This window comes from Mandrillus leucophaeus, unplaced genomic scaffold (assembly GCF_000951045.1).
Source record: "Mandrillus leucophaeus isolate KB7577 unplaced genomic scaffold, Mleu.le_1.0 Scaffold145, whole genome shotgun sequence".
Taxonomy (NCBI): Eukaryota; Metazoa; Chordata; class Mammalia; order Primates; family Cercopithecidae; genus Mandrillus; species Mandrillus leucophaeus.
This window is the reverse complement of record NW_012101421.1, coordinates 2,930,232-2,956,895: the sequence shown is the minus strand read 5'-3', so window position 1 is coordinate 2,956,895 and position 26,664 is coordinate 2,930,232. Positions and strand designations below refer to the sequence as shown.

General features: G+C 35.4%; 1 protein-coding gene across 1 annotated transcript in view; it reads right to left on the bottom strand.

Moving 5' to 3' along the window:
• Positions 1–26,664, bottom strand: part of ASXL3 (additional sex combs like transcriptional regulator 3) — a 139,946-nt gene that overhangs the window by 61,014 nt on the left and 52,268 nt on the right. The window contains exons 4-7 of the mRNA XM_011974444.1: positions 24,274–24,395; positions 15,199–15,316; positions 14,143–14,262; positions 2,637–2,800 (exon numbers count right to left, since the gene is read on the bottom strand). Of these exons, the coding sequence (XP_011829834.1) occupies positions 2,637–2,800; positions 14,143–14,262; positions 15,199–15,316; positions 24,274–24,395 (524 nt within the window). The remainder of the gene's footprint in view (positions 1–2,636; positions 2,801–14,142; positions 14,263–15,198; positions 15,317–24,273; positions 24,396–26,664) is intronic.

Here is a 26,664-nt window from a genome sequence, read left to right as displayed (position 1 = left end):
ATACAGCACACAATATATGCTCAGTAAATATTTTTTGAATAAAATAAGTTTCTCAATGGACTAAGTGTTATTCAAGGACGAGCACCGTGCCTTATTCAATTATATTTCTCACAGCGACTAGAAAAAACTGAGTAACACAAACTGCTAGAGGTTGAAGAAAATATTAGGCTTAGACTCTGGCCACCAATATTTTACTAAAACTAGGACAATCCATTCTTTCGTCATTACAAAAGTATGTATTGAGTACACTGTTGGTATGTTTTGGGGGTTGTGTCCCCTCCAAGCCTCATGTTGAAATGTGACCTCCAATACTGGGGGTGGGCCTAGTGGGAGGTGTTTGGCTCCTGGGGGCACATCTCTCATGAATGTCTTGGTGCTGTCCTCATAGCAGTGAGTTAGTTCTCCCTCTGTGAATTCAAGAGAGATCTGGTTGTTTACAAGAGTCTGGCACTTCCTTCCTCTCTCTCTTGCTCCCTCCCCTGCCATATGACATGACTTCACCTTCCACCACCAGAACAAGCTTCCTGAGGTCCTCATCAGAAGCAGATGCCAACAGTATGCTTTGTGTATAGCCTGCAAAACCATGAGCCAAATAAATCTTTTTTCTTTATAAATTACCCAGCCTCAGGCATTCTTATAACAATGCAAATGGACTAACACAGCTGTAGATGCCAAACCTTATTTCTGAAGCTGGAGACAGATTTGTAAACTACACCTGTGTTGAAGTGGAGGAAGTTGTTGTATAAGCAATAAATCAGATCTCTCCCCCAAAAGTTTCTAACCCCTAAATTCTAAGTCACACAAGCTTGTAACTGAAGAGTCATCAGTGGCTCCTTCCTATACCTGCTTCAAGTGTTATTTGACAAAATGTAAAATTGTTACTACTGGAGGACGAGGTGGTGAAGGAGAATGAGGATAAGGATGATGACAGCTGCATTTTTCTCCTCCTCTTTAATTTCAACTCAATCCTCCAAAATCAAGCCCTCATTATACCTTTTGGGAACAACTAAAATTCCTTTAAAACTATTCTACTTTCATGTTTCCCATGCCTGTCATTCTCTTTCAGTACTGTTAGAATAATTTCCTTAAAAAGTAATGGTCTTATTACATCATAGCTCCATTCAAAATCCCTCAATGGCTTTGTATTACAGATGCAGGGAGAACACCATTCAGACTCCTCAGCTTCATATTCAAGCAATATTCCAAAGTCAACTTCCAATCTGTCCTTCCAAAATCACTTGCACCATTCTTCCTACAATCCAGACTTCCACCAAATTAGCTTTTGATTTTGTACCCTTGGACTCTCACTTGGCACTTTTCCATTCATTTAATTCAAATTCTACCTCTGTATCTCAAGGCCCAATTCAAGAATTTTAAATTTGACTCTGATATTTCCCTTCTGCATATAAAAGTGCAATATACTTTGTACTTTTCCCCTCAAGCTTACCTGTTTCTAACTCATATTTTGGTTATTTACAAACACAGTTTATGTATCCAACTACAGTGCATTTAATCACTCATTCAATAAGCATTTACTGTCTTGCTATTACTCCAAAGCACCCAGAACATATCATATTCAGGGTAGATATTAAGTAAATGTTGTTGAAAGAGAAAAATCTCCTATTGAAATGAAAATGTACCCAAAATCAAAATAATCTCTTTCCAAATATGAACAATAATCACCACCAAAGAGATACACATATGTTGCTTATCGTATTTAAATATGTATGAAAGAAGATGGGTAAGTCAGTAGAAAACAGAATCAAATAAAAAGCTAAGAAAACTTATTCAAAGTAATATGGAAATATTGAATGAATTTTGTCCACTTCAGTTCATGGATGTACCTATCATCTCAAGACACAAATTCATAAATATACATGCATTAAGTCCATCAATTGAAAATGATACACAGTTTCAGAATTTACTGAAATAAGAATTATAAGGGAATGTTTCATAGACAGCAGTTAATAAATTTTGTGAAATTTAATAAAAGTTTATGTGATGAAATTTTTTTCCTTTTCCTTCCTAAGCAAACAGCCTTAAAAGATGATTGATGCCTGCTATTATGCATCTATATTTGTATTTCCTTATTTTAGAAGCTTTTCAAAAATATAAAAATACACTTAAAGCATTTCCAGATATATTTTAAAAATGGGAAAAGGTGATTATTTATAGGCAATCATATTCATACTGATAAGACTCTCAGAGAGCAATTGCAAACATAAATTTTAAATGCCTTTTGGAAATAGTTGAGGATGAAAACATTTACATAATTTCTTAGAAACCCTGGCTTTTTATTGCTGCATTTCAATATTCCCTCTGGGCAAAGGAGCAGCTACTCTAAAGATTTATTTGATAATGGAATGCTTGATTTCTTTGTTTTCCCTTTCCAATGTAAGTTTATAGTTTTCACTCTACCACAATGTACCGTATTTTAAAATGTGAATTGGCTCACTATTAAGAATAAAAATGGTTCTGTTTTAGCAGATTAAATAAGCTAATGACAGCAATAAATAGATACACATAAATTACAGAAATATACTGTATCTGTATATAAGTCATCTTTGATAACAGCCCTGCCTCTTCATCATAATGTAACTAGTGGCTGATATCAAATGTCTAAAACTTCTACTTACCTGCCTATCCACTTCTGGGAGCAAAAGCAGGAGGTATTGTTGAAAATGCTGAGGTAAAGAAGCAAACGTATGTTTATTTATTAATGCCCTCAAGTTAGTGTTGACAAGAATAGATCCTGGGGTTTCTATGTCAATGTCCTCAGCTTTGGTCCATTTCAAGTGCCCTGTGACGAACAAGCAAGAGGCATGAATTTACTACAGGTAGAGGGAAATGTGTATGTACGTACACACAAACACAGCCATGTATATCTAGTGAACATGTATATTCAATTATATGTTTTTTTCTATCCCTTTTACAAATGGTATTTCAGAAGAGAAATTCCCAAAGCTTCTTCCATTATGTTTCTGTCTGGCTTCAGTTATCTTTAGTTTTCATAATGTATACTTCACTCAGTATCTTCTATATTTTTAGCTCAAAGTAGCACCAGGTTCCAATAAAAAAAAATTAGTTGTGAGTTTCCAGTTAATCAGAGTTTTCAAAAACTCCAAATGCATCAACAGTAACAACTACCATTCATGTAAGTTCTATAAGACCTAGGATTAGTGATAACAGAAACAACAGTACTGTTAATTTTAATAGGGATAATTATAGCAAAAATAGCTGTGTGTTCCTCATGTGTCAGGCAATGCACTAAGCACTGGATTATTTCAGAAGGTTCCTATTTAAGGCATTTCCGCGGGTGATAATTTAAAAAGCATTTAAAAAAAAAAAAATTAGGTTGGGCACAGTGGTTCAAGCTTATAATCCCATCACTTTGGGAGGCTGAGGCAGAAGTCTTGCTTGAGCTCAGGAGTTTAAGGCCTGTTTGGGCAAAATGGTGAGACCACATCTCCACAAAAAATATTTTTAAAAAATTAGCTAGGTGTAGCGGCATGCACCTGTGTTCCCAGCTACCCCAGAATCTGAGGTGGGAGGATCGCTTAAGCCCATGAGGTAGGAGTGCAGTGAGCCATGATTGTGCCACTGCACTCAACCTCAATGACAGAGTGAAACTCTCAAAAAATAAAAAATAAAAATAAATTAGCCACTACGTCTGAAATGCAAATATGCTCTGCAGGATAATTCCACAACTGAAGGCACACTGACCTCCAACAGAAAGCTGAATGTAGAGTTCACATCTCAAAATCATGACACACAAGAAAATAACATACTATAAGGGACAATCAACTGAGGCATCAAACACAGACAGAAGAATTATCATTCCATTACTTGAGCTACGATAACTACTTGAATGTGATTATAAAGAGTCTGTTTTAAATCAGAGGTCAGAAAAGTTATGGCTCATGATTTCTATCTGGTCCAACGCTTGTTTTACCAAATAAAGTTTTACTAGAACAACATCGTGTCCAATTGTTTATATATTGTGCATGTCTGCTTTTGCACTACAATGTGGAGCTGAAGAGTTGTTACAGAAATCACCTGGCCTGTAAAGCCTACAGCATTTACTCACTGGCCCTTGACGGAAACAGTTTGCCAATCCTTGTTTTAAATAACTAAAGATAAAAGAGTGAATTTTTTTAATTATGAAAAAATAGGATACTGTAATAAAAAAGTCAACCTTTAAAGAGAACCAAATAATACTTCTAGAAATACAAATTTAATTAAGACATTTAAAAATGTTTCAGTGGAGAAAAAAATTATTGAGTAAGATACAAACTTAAGGAAATAATTAGAGGGTAGTGTAAAAATGATGAGTCAAAATGTGATAGGGAAGAAATACAAAGAATGTAATAAGTCAAAATGCGTATTTATAGAAGGTTCTGAATTTTAAAAAAATAGATTGCAGAGAGGCAATATTTGAATAGCTAAATATTTTTCAGAATTGAAATAATGATTAAAGTTCTTAAATAAAAGCTACATACCAAATCTCAAGAGAGATAAATACCCATTCCTCCATCTAGTGTTGAAATCTCCAAACATCAATAATAAAAGGAATATCTTAAAACCATTTTTAACAAAAACTTGATTATCTCCAAGAAATTACAATGAGATGAACAGAAATATTATCAATAAATCAATAAAGAAGACAGTTAAATCTCTTCAAAAGGGCAAGAGAAATTGTGTCAATTTAGAATTTCATTTATAACTATGTCTCTAAAAAATGACAATGATGGCAATTATAAGAATGTTTTTGGTATCCTAAACCGAAACTCTATCCCTTAGAGAATCTTGCTAAAATAATCACTAGTGTATGTTCTTAACAAATAAAGAAATTTTATCAAAGAAGAAATGCAATGGTTGCAGAGGCAAGGATAAGCAAAGAGACTAATAATAGACATGAGTAAATCCAAACAAACATTCATTGTAAAAAATAATACTAATGACTTATGGAGGAATGAAACAAAGTGGAAATAAAATACTTCACAACAACTATATGCAACATGGTAAGATGTAATTGAAATCAGAGCACTATAAAACTCTGATATGCTTTGGGAACAGCCATATGAACTAGTTCTTTATTTTGTTAAAACTGTATATAGCTATTGGAAGAAAAAAAAAGAATTATAATTTCCAAATAAATGGATAGATGGAAAAACTCAATCAAATGGAAGGCAGAAAAGGAGGAAAAAAATTAAATAAAATTAAGCACAAAACAATCACAATAAAGGTAGCTGGATTTTCACATTAGATTTTAAAAATAACATCCATTTACTTGCTGCTTAGAAGAAATACACTTAAAATAAAAATTATATGGAAAGAATAATAATTAGAAAATGAACAATAAACTAAAAACTACTAATTAGAAATTCAAAACACAAAAAAGCCAACTGCAATACTAACATCAGACCAGATAAACAAAGGTAAAAAAAAATCTATTATTAGGGATGAGAAAGATCATTCCCTAAGTGTATAAGGATTAATCTACTGCAAATATATAGTGACCTTGAACCTACATTTATTTAAATAGCACAGCCTCAAAATGTCAAACTCAGGTAATAACAAAGAAATTAACATCACATAATGTTACCAGAAAGTCTTAACATATATAACCAAAACCTGATAGATTGGATCAAAAAAAAAATTGTCTTAAGGTTACAGAGGACTTTTGCAACTCAATAATCAATCTTGAACCAACAAATTTAACACAGGGCATTGTACTGAGCCATTAGAGAAAGGAGTTTTTTCCCCAGGATTCAAAAACAACAAGAAGACAAAACATAATACAACTGTCCAGTGAGTCTCAACAGATACTGAAGAATAATCTAAAGCCTCATCTTTCTGCCCCAAAAGAAATTAAATACAGTACTATATTACAAAGGTATCAATTATCTAATACCCCACACGTCCATTATATGTTTAGACATGCAAAAGCACACTTGTATGTACTTTACACATTACAGAAAAAAAAACTGTAACAGAAATTATAAAGTATTTGAATTTTTAATGGTACCAAATTTTTTAAAATGCCACTCAACTGATTTTAAAGGTAAATTGCATATATTAGAGGGTAGAAAAAAACTGAAAATTAAAAGTTTACATGTAAAAATAATGAAGTTAATGAATGAACTAAAGAATAATTAGAAAGAAGGAAAGATGAAAAGAAAAAAGCAGACATTCATTAAACAGAAAACAATAATGAAAACCATCAACAATAAAAAATATTTTTTATTAAGCTCTTAAAAGACATCTCTGGCCTGAGATGGTATAAACAAATGTGAAGAGGAATGAAAGGTAAGGACACAATACTTGATGGAGTACATATTTAAAGGTAGATGTAATTATAATTAAAAGTAGATTTTAAAAAGCATATTATTATGACTCTTTGCAATGTCATTGAAGACAAATTATTTTAAGTTTTATACATTTCCAAATTTAACCTGAAAAGAGAAAGATAAATGTGTAAAAACTTTTTAAAAACTGAATTTGTGCCCTCTTTCCCACAAATACACAAAGCACAAATTATACAAATTATAAACGGCTCTAAAGATAAATTGTATGTGGGGAGGGAGACTTACTTTCTTGACTCTGGAACTCCCTATTTCATTACATACATATTTCAGAAAAAAAGAAAAAAACCTCTTCAACTGACTTTATAAAAATAACATAACATTTATTACAAAAGAAAGAGAAGCAGGACAATATGAGAGAGACTGTACCAGCCAATCTCACAAATACATAAAATTTTACAAGTTGTTTCTATTCAAAAAATCTAATATTTGTTGAGTTGAGATGTCGGGTACGCAGGTGTCTGTTCTACTAGCATGTGTATTTTTCTATATGTTTGAAATATTTCACAATAAAAACCTTACACCAGAATTAGGAAGAAGCTTCTCTTCTCAGAAGTAGAGGCAAAGGCCAAACCTAGAGGCAAAAATGTTAAAAAATACATATATATGAAAAAAATTTTGCTTAATTCTTATTAAATGGCATAAATATTCTCATGTAACAGAGTTGAGGTCATTTATTGAGAGTGACTCTGATTGGAGGAAACGTTAGAAAACTGAGAAAAATGTAAAACTTTTTATTTTCTACTTCTGAAACATGTTATGAGCAATGTGAGAAATAGGAACTTACACTGCTATTATTTAGTATGGTTCGAAATGTTTAAGAATATCAGAATAAAGACGCTTCAGAGAGGCACATAGTCTTTTACGACAAAGTCAAAAGAAGAACTATTTCAAAGATGTCCACCTAAGCAAAAATATGTTTTATGAGTTTGGAACAAAGACAGAGAAGATGAACTAAATTTCTTGCCACAAAGGATGTTTAATTCCATTTTAATTATCCTTACACGTGTACTCTTAATTGGCTTAAGAACAATCCAATTATATATGATTGTCTTATCTCATTAAAGTTGGTACCTCATATCTCCCAACAGTACCCAGAGAAGGAAAAAGGATGTAGTCATTTCAGCGTTTAATTCCCAGACACTTGGCCTAGAGGGTCTGAGGTAGGGCAAAGGAGAAAAGAAGCAACAATTGCTACATTGCCACAGTCTATGCTATACAAGAAGACACCCGACTGATCTCATGATAAAAATCATGGGGAATGTGTTCCACTAGGGTGAGGGAAATTCTCTATTTGGCCACAGGGAGTTCGAAGACCACCAACCTGTGAAAGTTGCAGGCTCCAGAACACTTGTTGATCACTGGGTAGTCTGCTGGCTTCCGGACTCACATTTCCCAGAAGGGAGCCCATACAAGGATTATGCATGAAGTGTGCACACACAGCGACACAGACACACTCACATAGAGAAGCACACGCAAAAGGCAGACCAGGCAGACAAGAAGCACTGCTCAAACACAGAGTTCTAAACCAAAGAGTTCCTCACGATCTCAAGAAATTAGAGAGGAACGATTCTGACAAACAGGTCTGCTAGGTGTAGTGGCTCACGCCTGTAATCCTAGCTACTCAAAAGTCTGAGGTGGGAGGACTGTTTGAGGCCAGGAGATCCAGACTAGCCTGAAAAACAGCAAGACCCTGTATCTAAAACAAACAAACAAACAAACACACACACACGAGCATAATGGCGCATGCCTGTAGTCCCAGTTACTTGGGAAGATGAGGCAGAAGGATTTCTTGAGCTCAGGAGTTTGAGGCTGCAGCAAGCTATGATGGTATCATTGCACTTCAGCTTGCACATCAGAGCGAAACTATGTCTCTAAAATGAAATTAAATTAAGTGGCGCTCAGAGAAGAAAAATCAGCTTCCAAAGAATAAAATCTAATGGGAAAAATATCTATCAGAGGGCAAAATCTAATCAATATACAACATGAATCAATGTAGTCTTCATAAATGAAGAAATTGTGTAAAAAGTCTACACGGAGCACTGAGTCCATTAAAATATAGTACCAGGGTTAATGAACTATAGGAATTATGGTTAAACAAATAGAACATAAATGTTATCAACTTCGATATTCAAAAAATATTGTAACAAAAACACGCAGGTAGGAAGCTCTGTAGTGTAATTATTTCCCTATCTTTTTATAATATATTGTCCAAAGTTGAAATGAGTAGTTAAAAAGGTAATCATTCTTATTTCAGTTTCTCATATTTGTAATAACTCTGGAGAAAACTGTTTTTGTGGCAATATTTAACAATTTTGTTTTTTACTTTTACTTTTTTATTATTTAATATAAAATTAATTAAATTTTGTACTTTTAATTAAAATGGTGTAATACAGGTTTTCTAATATCTCTGGCTATAGATACACAGTAAGAAATGTCAAATAACGTTTATAATGCACTGGAGATAATTATTTTGGATGAAAAGATGTGCGGTTATTATTCAAACTTTACTTTTATATTTATGCTTTGGTTTATTTAAAGAGTATGTACCATTTTATAAAACCAACAAAGCTATAATTCTTCACTCCGAAAACATTAAACCAAATAAAATACATTGGAATGAATCCCAGAAGTTAAGCCCACCACGGACATGTATTAAACCCCCCTTGGAGACATCCATTAGAAACTTACATTTGTTTAGCAAGCACTTTTTAAACTCTTACCATGTGATTGCGTGATTGCGTAGGAAGAAGTATAATTAAAACTACTTTAGGTCAATGACCTTGAATTCAAGGAACTTACATTTTAGTTAGGGAAAATTGTAAGATATCAAGATATAGAAAACAAGTGGTAAGAGTATATTACTAAAGAAAGTTTAAAGTATTCACAAATCTGTGTTCTAAGTGCCATGAAGACAGTGAGATGATAATGTACTAGGATTGTCTCAGAAATCTTCATGGGAGAGGGTTTTAAGTGGTTTATCCTTTGGTAAGGCAAGGAGAGAGGGTATTATTAAAACAACTGATTAGGCAAGAAAAACATATGCTTCTAACCGCATTTGCAGCTGGCACCTACCCTTCATCCCAGCAGATGAAGTTTCTACTGCCTGGTTATTTGGTAGTTTAACATTTACTGTTATAATAATTTTCAAGGTCTATAATAAAGGAGTCCTTGTAGACATTGTTAGCATTTGTTTTATGCATATCAGAACAGTGTTTTCTATTGTACTTGATTAAGAAATAGGAAAGGGACCACCAAAGTTTTGTTTTGTTTCTTTATAACCTCATCAGAGAAATACATACCATTTTAGAAGCACTATATTTTTCAACTGCACTCACCCCGTGACCAAGTCTATTCAATCAGTGGGCTACGCAAAGAAATATCATCATAGTTTTCATGCATAACCCTGGCCGTGGGCAAACAAACAGAACAAAACCAAAAACCTACATCAACAGCTGTAGCTTCCCAAGCTGGGTGGTATATTTCTCAGGAGAACTTCGAGATTACCATCAGAATTAGAATGACTGAGGAAACTTTTTTCTTTTATTTTCAACTTCAGATTTAAAACTGAGGTTGAGAAATTTTGAAGCTTCTTATTATTAGTCTTGTTTTATTGTGTGCTTCTAACCCTCTCTAGGGAAGCTGAGCATGAGAGAGTCTGAGGGGGCCTATGGTGCCTCTTGTACTGAAGAGCGTTGAGAGAACATACTGGGGTCCATTGTGTCTTGGGCTACACTCCTTAGATGTAAGGCCCAAGTGAAACCCATGCCTTGCACAGAGTGAATATCTTGCAATCTGATAAAGCAACTAATTGCTAGAAATCAAGAGGAGGCACTTAGGGGACAATTAGAAGAACTTTGTATCCTTTTAGGAAAATATCACAATGAGAAAAAAACTGTACACTTATACCCTGAACTCTGGTTTTCACTGGATTTTGTTTCAGAATTATTAACTTAAATTAGAACAGACTTACAGCATTTGTTTTAATTCAGCATGGTTTCAACGGGTTAGGACTTATACATACCCATTACTACCTAGAGAAGGCAAGTAAAGTAAAAAACCTCATTTCAAGACCATATGAAGTAGATGTCTAACTCAGGTGGAAAAAAAATAGAATAGGGAATACAGGCTGTCTCTATCTGGCTGGCTAAAGGATATGAGGGGGGATCACTCCTTTGCATTGGATCTGCTACACGCTGGTATACAAAGAATGACCTTCTCCACAAACACAGGACCATTTTTATTCAAGAAGATGGGAGGAACTTCACTATGCTGGACCCCCTAGAATGTGTCATTCATTCATCCAAACTTCTGGGTCATTCAGTTAATTAGAATCAGTCACTCATTCCAAACTCATTGAGAACCTACTAAACAGAAGGGCTATGAGGGCTGTAGTAATGACTACAGATGTGGACAGAAAGGCCACTGTTCCAAGGAGTTAACAACTTAATGGCAAAGAGCAGAATGTATGTAAGTATGCCTTACAGAGTATTAAATATCAGTCTGATTCTAACAGGGCATTACAAACATTACTGTCTAAAAAAGACACGGGTGGCCAGGCACGGTGGCTCACACCTGTAATCCCAACACTTTGGGAGGCCGAAGTGGGCGGACCACGAGGTCAGGAGATTGAGACCATCCTGGCTAACACCGTGAAACCCTGTCTCTACTAAAAATACAAAAAATTAGCCAGGCGTGGTGGCGGGCGCCTGTAATGCCAGCTAATCGGAAGGTTGAGGCAGAAGAACGGGGTGAAGCCCGGGAGGCAGAGCTTGCAGTGGGCCGAGATTGTGCTACTGTACTCCAGTCTGGGGCCACAGAGCGAGACTGCGTCTCAAAAAAAAAAAAAAAAGAAATCAAGAAGGCCAGGCGCGGTGGCTCACGCCTGTAACATTTTGGGAGGCAGAGGCTGCAGTGAGCCGAGATTGCACCATTGCACTCCAGCCTGGGCAACAAGAGCAAAACTCAAAAAAAAAAAAAAAAAAAAAAAAAAAGGGTTATTTTCTGGAGATGGTTATATTTAAGGACCGTCCTTTCATTCCATGCTGTTTCATTTTCTACTGCTGGGCATATATTGGAAACTTCGAAAATACTACTGACTTCATTTACACAAAATAAGCCATTCCATTCAGCTGCTGGATAGGTTAGTCAGCCAGTCACAGTTCCTACCCAGTAAACACCTGCAGTTTACCTTTGACAGAACTGTACTTCAGCTGGCTTATTTTAAATCCCACCTTCTTCCTCCTTGTGTTTGATGCAGAATAGGGTGAGAAATCTTACAATTGCTAGCTCTCCTTCCATGTGTAGTTAGACCTGCACTTTAACACCTATGGTAGTCTCACCATGTCATTTCTCGTGTTTCCCTCAGTGGCGCCTACAGGTCTAAAATATAGGTTAGATGATTTAACATTCAGATTCTATCCAGAATGAACAGCTTAGACTTTGGAGTTAGATATGTCTTGGCCTGTATCACTTAGTTGTGTCATTTTCATGCAACCTCCTTAAACCTTCAGGATCTCAGTTCCTTCAGCTGTAAAACAGAGGTCATTCTACTGTACAAAATTGAAGTAAAATTAAAAGACATAACTTATGTTAAAATACCTAGACCATTCCATTACATATGGCCAGTGAATGTGACTTCACTTCTCCATTCCTCCATTAGTTTCATTATCTCCATTACTTTATAGTCTAGAACAAAGCAGGTTTGAAATATCAGGGGGCACTCCTTCATTACCTTTTAATTTGCTAACAATTTGCCGAAATCCTTCAGCAACATGATATCTAACATATAAGACGTTTAGTGGCATGCAGGATTTCCTAAGAGCAGACTTGTGTATCAGTCTTTATATCTTTCAGTTGACTTTCAGTATTAAAACAAATTCTGATTCTCTAATTCATTGAGCATGGACTTCAAGATACAAAAATCAGCATACAAGAGATCCTGGGCCGGGCATGGTGGCCCACTCCCCAATCCCAACACTTTGAGAGGCAGAGGCAGGCGGATCACCTGAGGTCAGGAGTTTGAGACCAGCCTGGCCAACATGGTGAAACCCTGTCTCTACCAGAAATACAAAAATCAGCTGGGCATGGTGGCAGTGCCTGTAATCCCAGCTATTTAGGAGGCTGAGGCAGGAGAATCACTTGAACCCGGGAGGCAGAGGTTGCAGTGAGCTGAGATGGTGCCACTGTACTCTGGCCTGGGCAACAAGAGCAAAACCCCGTCTCAAAAAAGAAAAAAAAATAAAAAAAGAATGACTAAAGATCTGAGCCCCTGAGAGGATCCTGATAATGGCACACCTTAGTAACTTTCAGTACTGAAGTAACTAAGGAAATAAATGGGGATGCCCCTGTGCCTTAAATTTTCATACACTCATTACATGGCACTAACTTTATGAAGGTTGGCAGCCGACTTTTTTAACTAAAGGTCACTGACGTTTAAATTCCTTAGTGTATGATAATGTGGTACTGTTTTGGATTTTTGGTATATTCTTTATATATCATTCTCCCACTATAGTTTTCTATTTCAGAAGCTACTTACATTAAAATACTTACTTTACAACACCCAGAGTACTAGGAAAGAATATGTCAATGTATAGGTAAGTATGGTTATACGCAAACACACATATTTTGGGCTAGAGAATAACTAAAATTATTTAGCCTTGAAAATAATGCAAAACAGAGAATTATGCTGTATTTAAAGATTTTAAATAAAAAGGATTCTGCTTTCCTAAAGGTCTCTTATTTAAATATAAATAAATCCTATTTAAAGTCTTTTTATTGGAAGTATGTCCCAAGATTTAGCAAAATGTCTGTCATATAGTAACAATTGAAAAAACTTTACGAAAAAAAATCAGATAAAATCTTGAATTTTATAAACAGATACACTCTGCAAATAAGAATTATCTCAAGCTGCCAAGAAAGTAAGTGGCCGAACAGGTAATAAAGTTCACATCAATAAAACTGTAGTTTCTGCCAAACATTTTACAAAATATTATAATGATCCAGGTTATTATCATGACCCTATTCACAGGTAAAACAACTCAGAGAGAGAAATGAAGCCATCAGGATCCAGGTGCAGCAACAAGGCAGTGGCAGTTGAGAATTCTAGTGCTCAAACCAGGATAGGTTTATTTCTGTCTTAATTCTCATGCTCTTTTCTGCCTGAATGCTGTTGGGGGTTCCTGATGAAAAGTTATCAGGAAAGAAGTATGTCGAAGAAAACCTGGTGCTGACTTGAAAGACCTGTGGCCTGTGCCTCCCACATTTCTCAGCAATTTTACATTATTTTTTCAGAGAGCCACTACTAAATATTTTAAGAAGCATAGACAAAAAGCAAGGAAGAGCAATTTTACTGCAGCAGACGCCACTGACAATGTACTCTCCAGTTCAGTGAACCCTTTATAAAGGTTGCATTTTTTTTCTTCCAATACAGCATATTCCAATAAAGTATAACCTCGTTGCACAGACAAAGCACTACACATTAGATAGAATCACGACCCGGCAGATAATTATTTTACATGTATCAATTTTAAGTCTCTTATCTTTACCCTCTGCTTCATCCAATATTATCATTCACAAATTTAGTAATAGGCTTAAGACCATTCAGTTGTAACTACAATGTTTCCTTATTTAGCACCCTTTTTGGTTTTGATAAATGGAGGGAAATTTTAATTTCCTTGTTTAATCATTAAAAAAATGTTCTAAGAATTTTAGATAATTTATTTGAAGAAACATAAATTTCTAAAATGTGAAATGGCATAGTCTATTAAACACTCACCTAAACCAGACTTTTTTAATCGTTTTAAGTGCTGACTTGTTTGTTTTCCAGTGGGAGATTTTTGCCCATGTTTCATTTCTTTATCTGAACTGTCTGCTTCACCATTTTTAGATTCGGATCCTAAAAAAGGAAATAGTTATTATGTCATTATCTTCTCTAGCTGTCCTCGAAAAGAAAAATCTAAAATTGTTTGAGGAACTGTAGATATAATCTCCTTTTCTAAGAGTTAATATACTACCTTTGGCCACAATCTGATTCCCCTACTGGATATAAAAAAGAAGCCCAATAAATCAATCAAACAGAACAAAAAGCAAGAACAGATGGCCTAATAGTGGAGTCAAAACTACGTTCACTGATCTGATAGCTTTTAAAAGAAATAGAGTCAGGTCTTTTGTAAAATACACGAATAAGCTTGAACAATACTATGCCATTTTGAGACAATACAAGACAGAGACAGGAAGATGAAGAAGAAAGGAATCTTGAAGAGAGGGAGAGATTATACCTTTATAAATAACTTTATGTTGAAGTAGGAACAGAAAATACAAACGTTAATCTACAATAAATAGAATAGTACATAACTGATAAAGTGACAGACGGTAAATTAGAAGAAAAGGTCAGGGCTGCACTGGGGTGAGAAGAATGCTGCCAGAACACAAAAACTAATAAAGGATTTCTGATTTTGCAGCACAGGACTGAAGAACAAATTCACACTCACAAAGAACTGCTTTTGATGGTATTATACATCAGCATGTGGTCCACCCTTAAAGTTCAACATTCAGACAAAAGCCAAAGCAACAGAAACAACAAAATTCACCTACACATTTTCTTACACCTACTGTCTTCATTTGCTGATGACGAGCAAGCTGGTACATTTTTCTTTTCTAAACTGGAAATAGTCTATATTTTTGAATCACTGAGTCAAAGGTATAAAAAAATTAAGCCAAACCTTAAGTGGAAGTATTATTCAGTTTCAGAAAAAAATCATGACATCTCTCTCAGTGAGGAAGTCTCCTCCAGGAAGAAACTGGCCAAGCATATGGTATTTCAGCTCTTTACCTGAAGGCGAATCCGACTGCTCATCAGACACCTTCAATGGTGTCAAAACAACACGAGGAACAGTCTTGTTTACCATCATTGAGACTCCATTTCTTCTTTTCTGCTGCTGCCTCAAAGCCTACAAAACATAATCAAAAGATATGACATAAAAATATAGCCAAAATAATTGCTCATAATTGAATTAAATGACTCATTTGCCCATCATTAGACAGAACCTCTTAAGAGACTTAAATTCCACAGAGCCCTTAATTTCTCAGGATTCTTAATAGTTACCTTCATGTCATTTTCCCTTAAAAGCATAAAATCAGGCTTTGGCAAAGGGTATAAGCCCGAGACCATTTTCGGTATAATTCTAACAACAAAGCAGCACTTAATGGTTTCTTCTACCTTAGCACTGTGGCTTGAGAGTCCATGGAATTTGAAACTATGGCTCCCAAGTCAAATGAATGTAAAATAAATGTTTCGAAACCAGGATAAAAATATATGTGTCTGCACTTCTCTCGCAGGTGCGTCCTCTCCAGCGCACCGCTCAGTCAATCAAGTTAACACTGAGTGTCATCAGTATGTACAGCATGTAAGGACTACAGTATTGATGCACTCACTCAGCCGTGGGGAGCACTGCACAAAATCACTGAACATGGCAGGAATCATTTATTTCTGTGAAGGGAATCAGTCCTAATCTTGGAAACCTTGCAGCACTTGGCTTCTGTCTGCTTGACTTTGGGCATTAACCTTCAGAACACGAACATGACAGGTTCTAGCAAATCCAGGAAAAAATGAATATGAGAATAAATCTCTCCAAATGGGAGCACTTTGTGTTTCATAAATGAATCGACCATGGTGATGATAATGTAATAAAAGACATTTAAAAGTTTTGAAATACAGCTTATCTAGCTGATCACTTTATATAGAAAATTACCTGTAATAAAAAGGGTCTTAAGCACACGAAACTGAAAAGCCATTAAATTCACAGCCATAGGAATGCTAAAACTCCTCAAAAGGTTAAAAGGCTGGCTTCATACGGTCTCAATCCTTTTTATTCCTAGTTTCTGTGTAATTTCTACCAATTTTACAACATCCCAGTTACTTGATTAATGTTCTTCGACTGAGAGTTGTCAGAATCTCCTGAAAGACTGCCTTGACTGTATTTTCCCTTGCTGTCAAAAAAAGGTGTCCTTTTATTTGCAAAGGGTATTAGCCAATGTCCAGCTTGTCAACCATAAGATTTAGCAACCAAATAATTACAGAAGTGAAAATTAAATACCATTTAAACGAGAGAAAGCATTTAAATTATGCATACAACTTACTCAGATAAAATTTAAAGCCTGATGAGAAAGTAAAAGCTTGGGAAATCTATTACAAATGATATGGTTGTTAATGATAACATAAGACATCTTTTCTTTGATTCTTACATTTACTAAGTTTTCATAAAGTATCCAGCTACTATACATGGGAGAGGGGCAAAAAATACAAAGATTAATAACATGCCTTCCTTCTCACCTTTAGCCTGCTGTCAATAATACATTTAATGAGGACATATGTGTTATAAAATATTTAAGACATTTACTCTTTCTTCAAGATGTATACATAATTGCACATAAATTTTGCACATAATTGAATCAATCTGTCTAGCACTGTATAAGGATTCAAAGTACTTTATAGAAATTAACCTAACAATCCAATAATAAAACAGAACACAGCAACATAGCAATTTAAATTACAATTAAGTCCATCTCTCCCCATTATGTAAGACTTCACAAAACAATTAAGCCTGCACAAAGAGTGATCGATTTTTAGGAGCCTTTATAGCACATATTTAAACTACTTCTCATGGAGAAAAAAATTAGGCATTTTAAAAATACTGTGTGTGTGTGTGTGTGTGTGTGTGTGTGGTTAGAGAGTTTATTTTAGAAAATATTTAGGGAAAAAAAGATGAACTAACTAGAAGCTGGAATCATTAAGTCAAAGCTGGCATGTCTTTTTAGAGCATTTGTGGTAAATAATAATTAAAGCAACGAAAATTTTGACCTCAATTTCTAGAGCTGAGAGGACTCTGCTATAGAAAAATTAGTAATCAGAAGAAAGCCATAATAAAAATAATGTAAGAATAAAAACCCGTAGCAATTTTTAATTTTAAAAAGACAAGGCAAGGATAAAAGAAGGTGACCAACACTGAGTCTGTTTGCATGATGTTTTTTGAATATATGTTTCCTGATCAGACCACCTGACTGTTTCTCAGTACAATATTTTTTAAAAGCCCTGACACACACTATGTGTCTGTAGGCAAACAAAACTAAATGCCTACTGTATAAAAAGATTTTCTTTTTCTTTTTCTTTTTTTTTTTTTTTTCTCTGTCACCCAGGCTGGAGTGCAATGGTGCAATCTCAGCTCACTGCAACCTCCGCCTCCTGGGTTCAAGCAATCCTCCCACCTCATCCTCCCAAGTAGCAAGGATAACAGGTTTGCACCACCACCCCTGGCTAGTTTTTTGTTTGTTTGTTTTTGGTAGAGACAGGTTTCACTATGTTGGCCAGGAAAGTCTTGAACTCCTGACCTCAAGCGATCTCCCTGCCTCCCTCCCAAAGTACTGGGATTACAGAAGAATTTTACAGAATTTCAGAATTTTCTGAAAAATTGGCAGTGTGATGCAGTGGTTAAGGAGTTGTAGAGTCAGAGAAAGATTTAACTAACTAGCTGCTGGGTAAATGACTTGGGTCAATGTCCCTACAAAACAGAGGCAGCAGCGCAGGCAAGATGCTTTAAACAGAAAATCTGCACAAGAGTGGTTATCAGAGTTTACCTCACATAGTAAATACTCAACAAATGTCATTTTTTGTTATTTATATAACTTATCCTTTCTGCAACCAACGCATTTTTGAGACCCTATTCAGCTGTACGATAGCATAAGTGCTGCTGATCCATAGTGGTGAACATGAGAGTAGTTTTCATTATTCCACATTTTAGTGAAGGATTGACAAGGAAATACATGAAATAATATAAGTGTTTCACTCACATACAAGTGCTAAGAAAATTATGCCAGAAAGAGTAGAGTATGCCAGTAAAGTAGAGTAACTTGGGTGGGGAGAACCAATCTAGAGTGGGATGTCAGAAATGGCCTCTCTGGAGGCAACAAAGGAGGTGAGACATAAATGACAAGAAGAAACTGGTTGTGTGAAAATTGTGGGGTCTCCAATAAGTAAAAAAATAGTATCATATCCACTAGCAGGGATAACTTTTGATTACTACAGAAATTAAAACAAAAACAAAAACAAAACAGAGTAGATGGAAAAAAAGGAGTAGGGAGTTTACAGAGAAAGCAAAGAACTCCAAAATGGTCGCCAAGGCTTTATAAAGATCGGAGGACTTATATTCAGGATGAAAAACATGAGGTCAAATACAAAGTTTCCCTTCTACCCTCCCCATACCATGCCTATGTCTCAAATCAGGAATTTCACTGGGGAAGGGTTTTCTGGTTTTGTTATTCCTTTGTTTCCTCTTTCTTTTTCTCCTGAGTTCCCCAGGATTAGGATTGAGAATAGGAATGAAAGACTAGAGCAAAGTTGTCTTAACCAGTGTTGTCACAGCCATGACATCATAACCTTTTGGGAGGCAGAGGGCCAACTGCTAGATTTGTATGGCCTGCATTAGTGGATACATAAGAGGCTTTTGCTGGGAGGCCTTTGAAACTACGTTCAACACTGACATAAACCACGCTCTCTCCAGCTGACCTCCGCACTTCCCCTCAGTGCAGGCTCTACGTACCGGGTTCCTCTCATCTAAGTAGGCAGCTTTCCTAGGCAAGGTCTTTACAAATTCCCCATGCTTGACTAGCTGTTCAGCACCTGCTCAGGATACAAGCACAGTCAGCATCCTTGTCCCACTGTACAATGTGTAGCCGAGCCATTATGGTCAGCCCTCTGATTTAACAAATCTCATAATCCTTCAAAATACAAGGTTTAGAACACACACCCCCAAATCTTGAGTTATTTTTTATACATCTGTTGGGGGTTGTTCAATCGACCATCTGGTCTCCTCTTAGTCCTTTGCGGCTATGTCTAACACCTCTCTTCCAAACAGGGTTACTGGTATCATACTGTCTGCAGCTTTGAGCTTTTGCTGAAATTCTAGGAAAACAAGAAAATTCCTATTATACATTATGCTACATATATAATAGAAATCATCTGCAAATTAACTTGTGATTATCTGTATTTGGGTATCTCACAGCCTGGATATTATAAATTCATGGAATAGATTAAGAAAATAGGATTAAGAGGATCACTTTAGATTGTTATGGATGCTGTGTCCTATACAGGGGTACCCTAAAAGAGGGGATGTTATTTTCTGTTGTGACAACTTAGAAGGGACAGCTTTTTCTATTACACATTAGAGTCTTAATTAGCTAGTGGTGGCCCTGTTGATTTGTCTATAATGTGATTTATTTTGACAGATATTACATAATCAGTCTATCTGAGTCTAGATTCATTTTAGGGGAGGATATAAATGAGACACCTCCAACTGTCTCAAGCCTTAGCTGTACTGAGGAATGCTAATGGACTATCTTGTAGAACAACTTTAAATCCTGTCCTTTCAAATCCAGAAAGAAGCAATATCAAAATCAAAATAAACAAGCAGATGGTGAGTGTAAATGCAGTCTACTATGAAGAAATGTACCTTCAAGCCAGTCACATGTATAATGTTCCACTGTCCAAACCACGCAGAGTACAATTTCAATATTGATGGTGTTCTGAGAAGGAGTATAATTGGATTTACCAAGTTTAATGCTTTCAGGCATTATTTAATATGAAAGAAATTTACAAGCTTAACCCTGGAAATGAACGCACTTTTCAAAGGAAACACATACAACATAGCTAACCCAGTCTAGGAAAAGCAAAGATCATATCACACTCACATCAATTCAATTCTGGCTCTAAGTGCAAGGAAAGAAATCAAAAGATGCTGACTGTGCATGCTTTTCTCCAGTGACATATTGCAATACTTTCTTGCAAAAAGAGAGAGAGAGAAAAAAACCCTTTAAATAAACATTTGATTTTTCAGACAGAAAGCCTGTTAGATAGTTCTAAAAATATGGATTCGTTTTCATTCCTATCCTAATGGAAAAATAAAATAAAACTTCAAATCAGAGGCTTTTGTGTTAACTTGGAATTTTAAGCAAGTAATGCCTGCTTTATTTTAACAACGCAAAAACACAAGCAATGTAGCTTAAGAATGCACTGAATGCAGTACTCTTCCACTGAAAATCTGAAAACATCACATGCTGTGAATGCTAAAAGTTAAATGATTAGAAATACATATAGAAAACAGTGGGCTGTTTCAGGCACCAACAACTTGCATTGCCGCTAGTGTGATAAATGTCAATGCCCATGTTCGGAAACTATTATCATGTAATATAACCTTTGGAATTTCACAGTATTGGTCAAACATATAAAGCTAAAGCAAAATACCAAGAATAGATCTGCTTTGCAATATCAAAAAGAAAATGCATCTGCAACTTTATGAATAAACTCTACCACCCTAAATAAATAATGAAGGAAGTCAAATAAACCAACACAAACAACATAGAAAGGTTATGTTCACTACCATGTCACTTGCCGTAAGAGAATTCATCCTTCTTTAACCTTTCATTATCTTGTGGCTGTTTAAAATTTCTAAAATTTAATCGTCCTGAATTATATTTTAAAATGCAGAATCTAATCTTTTCACACTTTTTAGGATCATAACTAAAATACCCAGGCAGAAAGAAGACAGGGAACAAGGTAATAATCAGCAATCTGCTGCTCTCCAGAGGCTTCTGAATATGCTTATGCAGAAAAAAAAAAGACAACTACTGAAATAACACTATATTATTCATGCAATTATACCCCACATATGATGTTAACTAACATTTTGAGGATTAGAAAGTAAAAGGGACTCAAATATTTGGGAGCAATAAAAGTATTCTATGTCAACAGTCAAGGGACATTATAGCTTCCAGATTGTCCAGCTTACAGTTACACTGCAATCAACAGTGCTGTGACATCAAAGAGCCCACTTTCTGTAGCAACGTGCTTCAGGCAGGGGTAGAAAGTGGGGGCCTTCAGACTTAAGAAATTATGCCTGGCATATTTTGTAAGACAGTTTGTTTTAAATTATTTTTTTAACTCCACTTATGATTATAAAGCTATTTGGTTTTAGGAATTTGTTTAAATCTACTTCTTTCTAAGAGTCTATACTGGTTAGTGTATAGACTACTAAAGTCCTACTGAATCACAACATATTTCTAATAAAATAATAATGACGTATGTTTGAGTGTGTGTTATCAATATGGGCTGGCACTGAAGATAAGCAGCCTCTATTCAGAAATGCTATTTTTAATAAGTATGCTGTATTGCTTTCCATATGCTATATAACAACTCAAGTATGTAGATTTTCTTGGATAGTATCAAAAATTCATCTATACTATTACATAGCATATGCTGAAAGGCAGCATTTGTGAAGAGGGCAGAATCTAAACTACGGTTCTGGATTCAAACGTCATCTCTAAGATTTACTTGCTTGCAGGGTGATCTTGGGCAAGTTACCTAACTTGGGTCTTAGTTTCTTCCTTTGAAAAATGGAGATATAAGTACATACTTCCAAGCATTTGCATGAGAATTAAATAATATATCCCATGTAAAATGGAGAGTACAGGGTCTAGAAACCATAACAGTTAATTATCAGCTAATGTAATTATTTTTAAGATCATTCTCCTGGCCCTAGGTTCATATGATTATGATTTGTGCATGTATACATACATGTGAAACATATATTCACAAACACAGATCACATGTATATGGAAATATATACATATATATGTATATAACACACTTTCAAAGAATTCTGCATGGTCATAGCCATTCAGCTATCCAAAAGAAAAGAAAGCTGTCGATTTGCTGAGGTTGCTACAGTTTAAAATGCTGCATGTTCAGTCAATTTTTGCAATGCTGTCTTAAGAAATTCAGCAATTACATGGAATCCGGGCAAAATTCTGCAAGAACAGCTTTTCTTCTAAATATGTTTCCAATATAAGTTTGATTATTAATCAAATATTAGCATATTTGCTCTATATTGAGCCATATTCTCCTGGTTACTAATTTGCTACAGGTTATAAAATAGAAGTTTTAAGAAATGAATTAATAACTCTTTCAGGACATTAAGAAGCTTTCAAGACAGGATTCTTAAAACAAAGCTTAGACTCTAAGCAAGCAGTGGCAGTTCCCATGAAAATATGCTCCACAAAAAACACAAAACAAAAAAAATCACTTAAAATTGTGTAATGTTTTAGTAATTGCAAAAAATGTTCCAATAACACAAAACCAAAATGATGAAAGTACAAATTAATGATATAGAATAATCCAGAAAGTTGTACCTTTATATTTCTATTCATATACAGGAAGATTTCATGGTGTGCACATTTTTCAAGTCACTGAACAACCTCACAAGTATGTTTCATTTATGATCCCATTTATGTTTCTTAAATGCCACAGCCACAAGTGTCCATTTTTGTATCTTTTCTTCTATTCTGGTTAGTATTGTATTACCTGCATCTTATTTGCTGTCTGAATAGTCGCCCAGGCTTTGCTACCTACATCCATTTTTTATTTCATCAATTAAAAAGGGATCTCAACACCGATTTCAGTTTTGTTCTCTGGCATCTAAAACATTTCAAATGCAGTAAGTGGCAAGCTCTCCAAAGGGTACTTGACCTATGCAGGGTGAAATATACTGTTACTACCTTCAATATAATAACCAATGAATGGCAATGCTGCAGTGTCAATAATATGAAATAGGAAGGTGACATAATTCAGCATAAACATGCTAAGTTTCTTTCCTGTGTTTTCTTGTCTGAGGTACAGGAGAAGATAGGTAGAAACGTTCTAAGTCTAGAAGTTTGGATGTGCACATTAAGAAGCTTTAGGGGTTGGTGGAACTTAAAAAACTCTATTTTAGAAAACACAATTTTTCTTTTCCTTGTGATAAATATATCACTAGACTGATACCTCTAATCCTGGATCTGGTAAAGGTCATCAATGGGTGGCTGAAGGGGGAGTTGTTATAGAAGGATCAAAATAGAATGTACAAGAGGAAAGCACTTAAGGGGAAACTATGAATTCAGGGCTAAATACGTGAACCTTCCATTTACTGACACTCTTTGTGTTATCATCATACGATGGCTCCATCTAACAATAACATCTCCTCCTTTTCTTCTCTGCACAATTTAGCATTTGCCAGTATAACAGAAGTCACTATTATTTCTATGAGCCACTCACTCTACCATGTGCTTTCATCCTATTACCTCAGTTAATTCTCAGATCAATCCCAGGAGCAAGATACTATTATTTTCCACATTTTCTATATAAGGAATTTAAGATTCAGAGAGGAGAAGTAGCTTGCCTAGAGACAGCAAGTGAGTAGCAAGAATTTAAACCAGGGTATGTCAGCGCCCAGAGCCCAACCTTGTAAATATCCCCTCCTTGTACCATCTCAGTGCAAGGCCACAAAGGCCCGTACTGCCTCTGTGACAGCAGAATAATATGGCAACTTTAACTGCCATTCAGCACCAAACAACACTCATTAATGAATACTCCAGATATAAGTAAGCAACACTCACTATTTTTCTTATTTGTAACTTAATGTATCTCAGTAACAACAAATAAATTATCATTTATTTTTATACTATCAGATAAGCACAAAAAACATAGAGATGCTATTTTTCAAATATGCAATGCATTTATGAACCCAACAGATTTACTACTATAAATCACACATAGACACACAAAATCTTAATACAAATTTTTATGTATTTTCAGTGGATGCATATTCCTTCTTCTATTTTACATTAAAATTTTCAGTCAAGTCTCTCCTAGTTTTTTCTTTTATCAAAGATTAAAATTATTGAACTGAATATCACGGATGGGGTTGAATTCAGGAAAATTCTGCTTTCTGATTCCTAGGTTCCTACCTACTTGATCAGCAAAATGAACGTTACCTTAAGTGCACAGAACTGAAGGACAGAGAATAAATGGCAGCTATCTTACCTGTTTAAGAGCCTTTTTGGTGTGCTGCTGGAAGGAAGACACTAACTTGCTTTGCACTGCTGTGTTAGTAAGGCTTGAATCTCGAGTGGAAGATGCTTCATCAGTTACCTGCTTTGAACAAACTAGAAACAGAAAGAGATAATGATATTACTAATTTGAATTCCTTTTTTTATATCCACTGTAATTACACACTTGGAGCTTTTCTCCAATTGAAAATGGATACCTAAAATAAAGCAAAATAGCACAGCAAAAAGAAGAGTATCTAGATATGAAGAAACGGAATCATTTAATAACTGTGTGGCCACAGTTCCATTTAACCTTTTTAAGCCTTCCTGTCCTTACCCGCAAATTGATGATAATTTCTATGTCACTGAACTATTGTATGGACATGAAAAATAGACAATATCTGCCTCAGGAGTTGGGAGTCAGTAGGTACTATCTGAATTTGAATATGAAGATTGGGTAATGCACAGTATTCTGAAAAAAAAAATCTAAATTAATGCAATTGTTTTAAATCTACCCAGCCTCACAGGTATTACGATTCTTCTACTTCACAGCCTTACTACCACAGAATCTGTGACCTATGGGACATGTTTATTTTCTCCTATGGGCTGAGTCATAAAGCATGGGTAAGGAAAAAAGAAATCTGAGATGCTTGTTACCAACTCAAGATAATTATTTTGAGGAAAAGGGTGCTCTCACAGACTACAATACAACTGCCCATTTTTATCAGAGTCAGGCTTGCATGTTGTCTATTCTATAGAAGACTTTTTCTTCCAAAAGACTGCTTTTTAGGAGAATCAACGTCTCACTGACTTGGGTGACCAAGCAGAGCCCACAGGCAGTGTCTGCTCTCTGAAACCCACGTTCGAGCCAGAACTCTACCTTTAGTTCTCCTCAAACTGAGAGACTTCTGAGTCCTCATTTGACTCCTCCTCAAACTGAGAGACTTTAACACTGAAATGGTTTGAGTAGGAGCACAGATGCAGGCCCTTTTCTGTATACACTGGGGGAGAAGGAGTTTGGAAAATCAAAATGAGGAAGTACTATGATTAGCGACAGAATGGAGGCATATGTCAAAGGCAGGAGGCAAGAGGAAGTCAGAAGAAAATAACTTGAGAACATATTGTAAAAAAGCTCAAAACATGACTTTTTAAGGGCACCAGGGTTAATGCTAATTCAAGAAAACTTTTCAAGTGATGGCAACTTGAGAGGTTTCTGACCTGAGTTTTAAAAGAAGGTGAAGAAATAAAAATTACTGCAGCAAAAAGTGGGAAGCACAGGCATATGCACCTTGAGAACACTCAAGTGGCTTTTGATAGACTCAAACACACCTTGCCCAGAAATAATCATGCAGCCTGTGAGAGACAATTTTGGGAAAAAAATAATGAATTTTTTTGTTAATACAGAAAGTAATCAGACAAATGAACAAATTTAGGAAACTAAAATAACTGTTAGTTATTAATGCCAGACACTTCCGGCACGTGATCTGATTTAATCCTTGCAGCTTTCTTGTAACACAATAAGGTACATATTTCTATATTCGAGAAAGAAAACTAGAGCTCAGAAAGGTGAAATAACTTGCTCATGGTCATAGGGCCAATGAAACTGCAGAGATGGGATTCAAGGCCAACTTAGTCTAGCTTCAGAACCTATGATTTTTCCACTTACAATATTTGGTTTCAAAAGTCAAGATCTGATACAGAAAATATCATATCGAAAGAAGCATAATTTAGTTGCGTGATACTGAAACTAGAAGTTAACAAAGGCAGGGGGAAACAAGTCACTCAGCCGCCGACAAGGAAAAATTGAGAATTGTGAGTAAGTGACGGGTCTAGGAAATACTATGGTTGAAGTAGCAAAAAGATTTGCGGATGAATATAGTGAGAAAAGTCACTGAATTAAAGATCAGATGACTTTTTTCACTTAACATGATTTTTTTCCTTAAGACGGTCTAAATGTTCTAGTTAAGAAACAGTTTATTACACTGATCACATAAACTATGGTTCCTAGGCTTCTCTCCTTAAAATAATGACTAGAATAATTTGTAACACCTTGCCAAAGCTTATTATTTATCAAGAAATATAAATAATCATCAGTTTATAGTCTAAACATAAATTTATAGTATTTACTGATAACACAGGTAGTCTTTTCAATGTTCTGAAGTCTATGAAATGTGACCAACTGAGGAGGTGACAGAGAGATGGCAGATAGAATATATGATCCCAAATGAATAGATCTCATGTACGCCCAGCCAAATGTAAAGTGTGCATTAGTGAATATGTTTTATTACTTTCACGTTCTTATAATGGCATTTATACCTAGAAAACTGGAAACTTACAGGTTAGTTCGTTTAAAGGAGAACTAAATGCGGTCCAAAGATATTAAGGA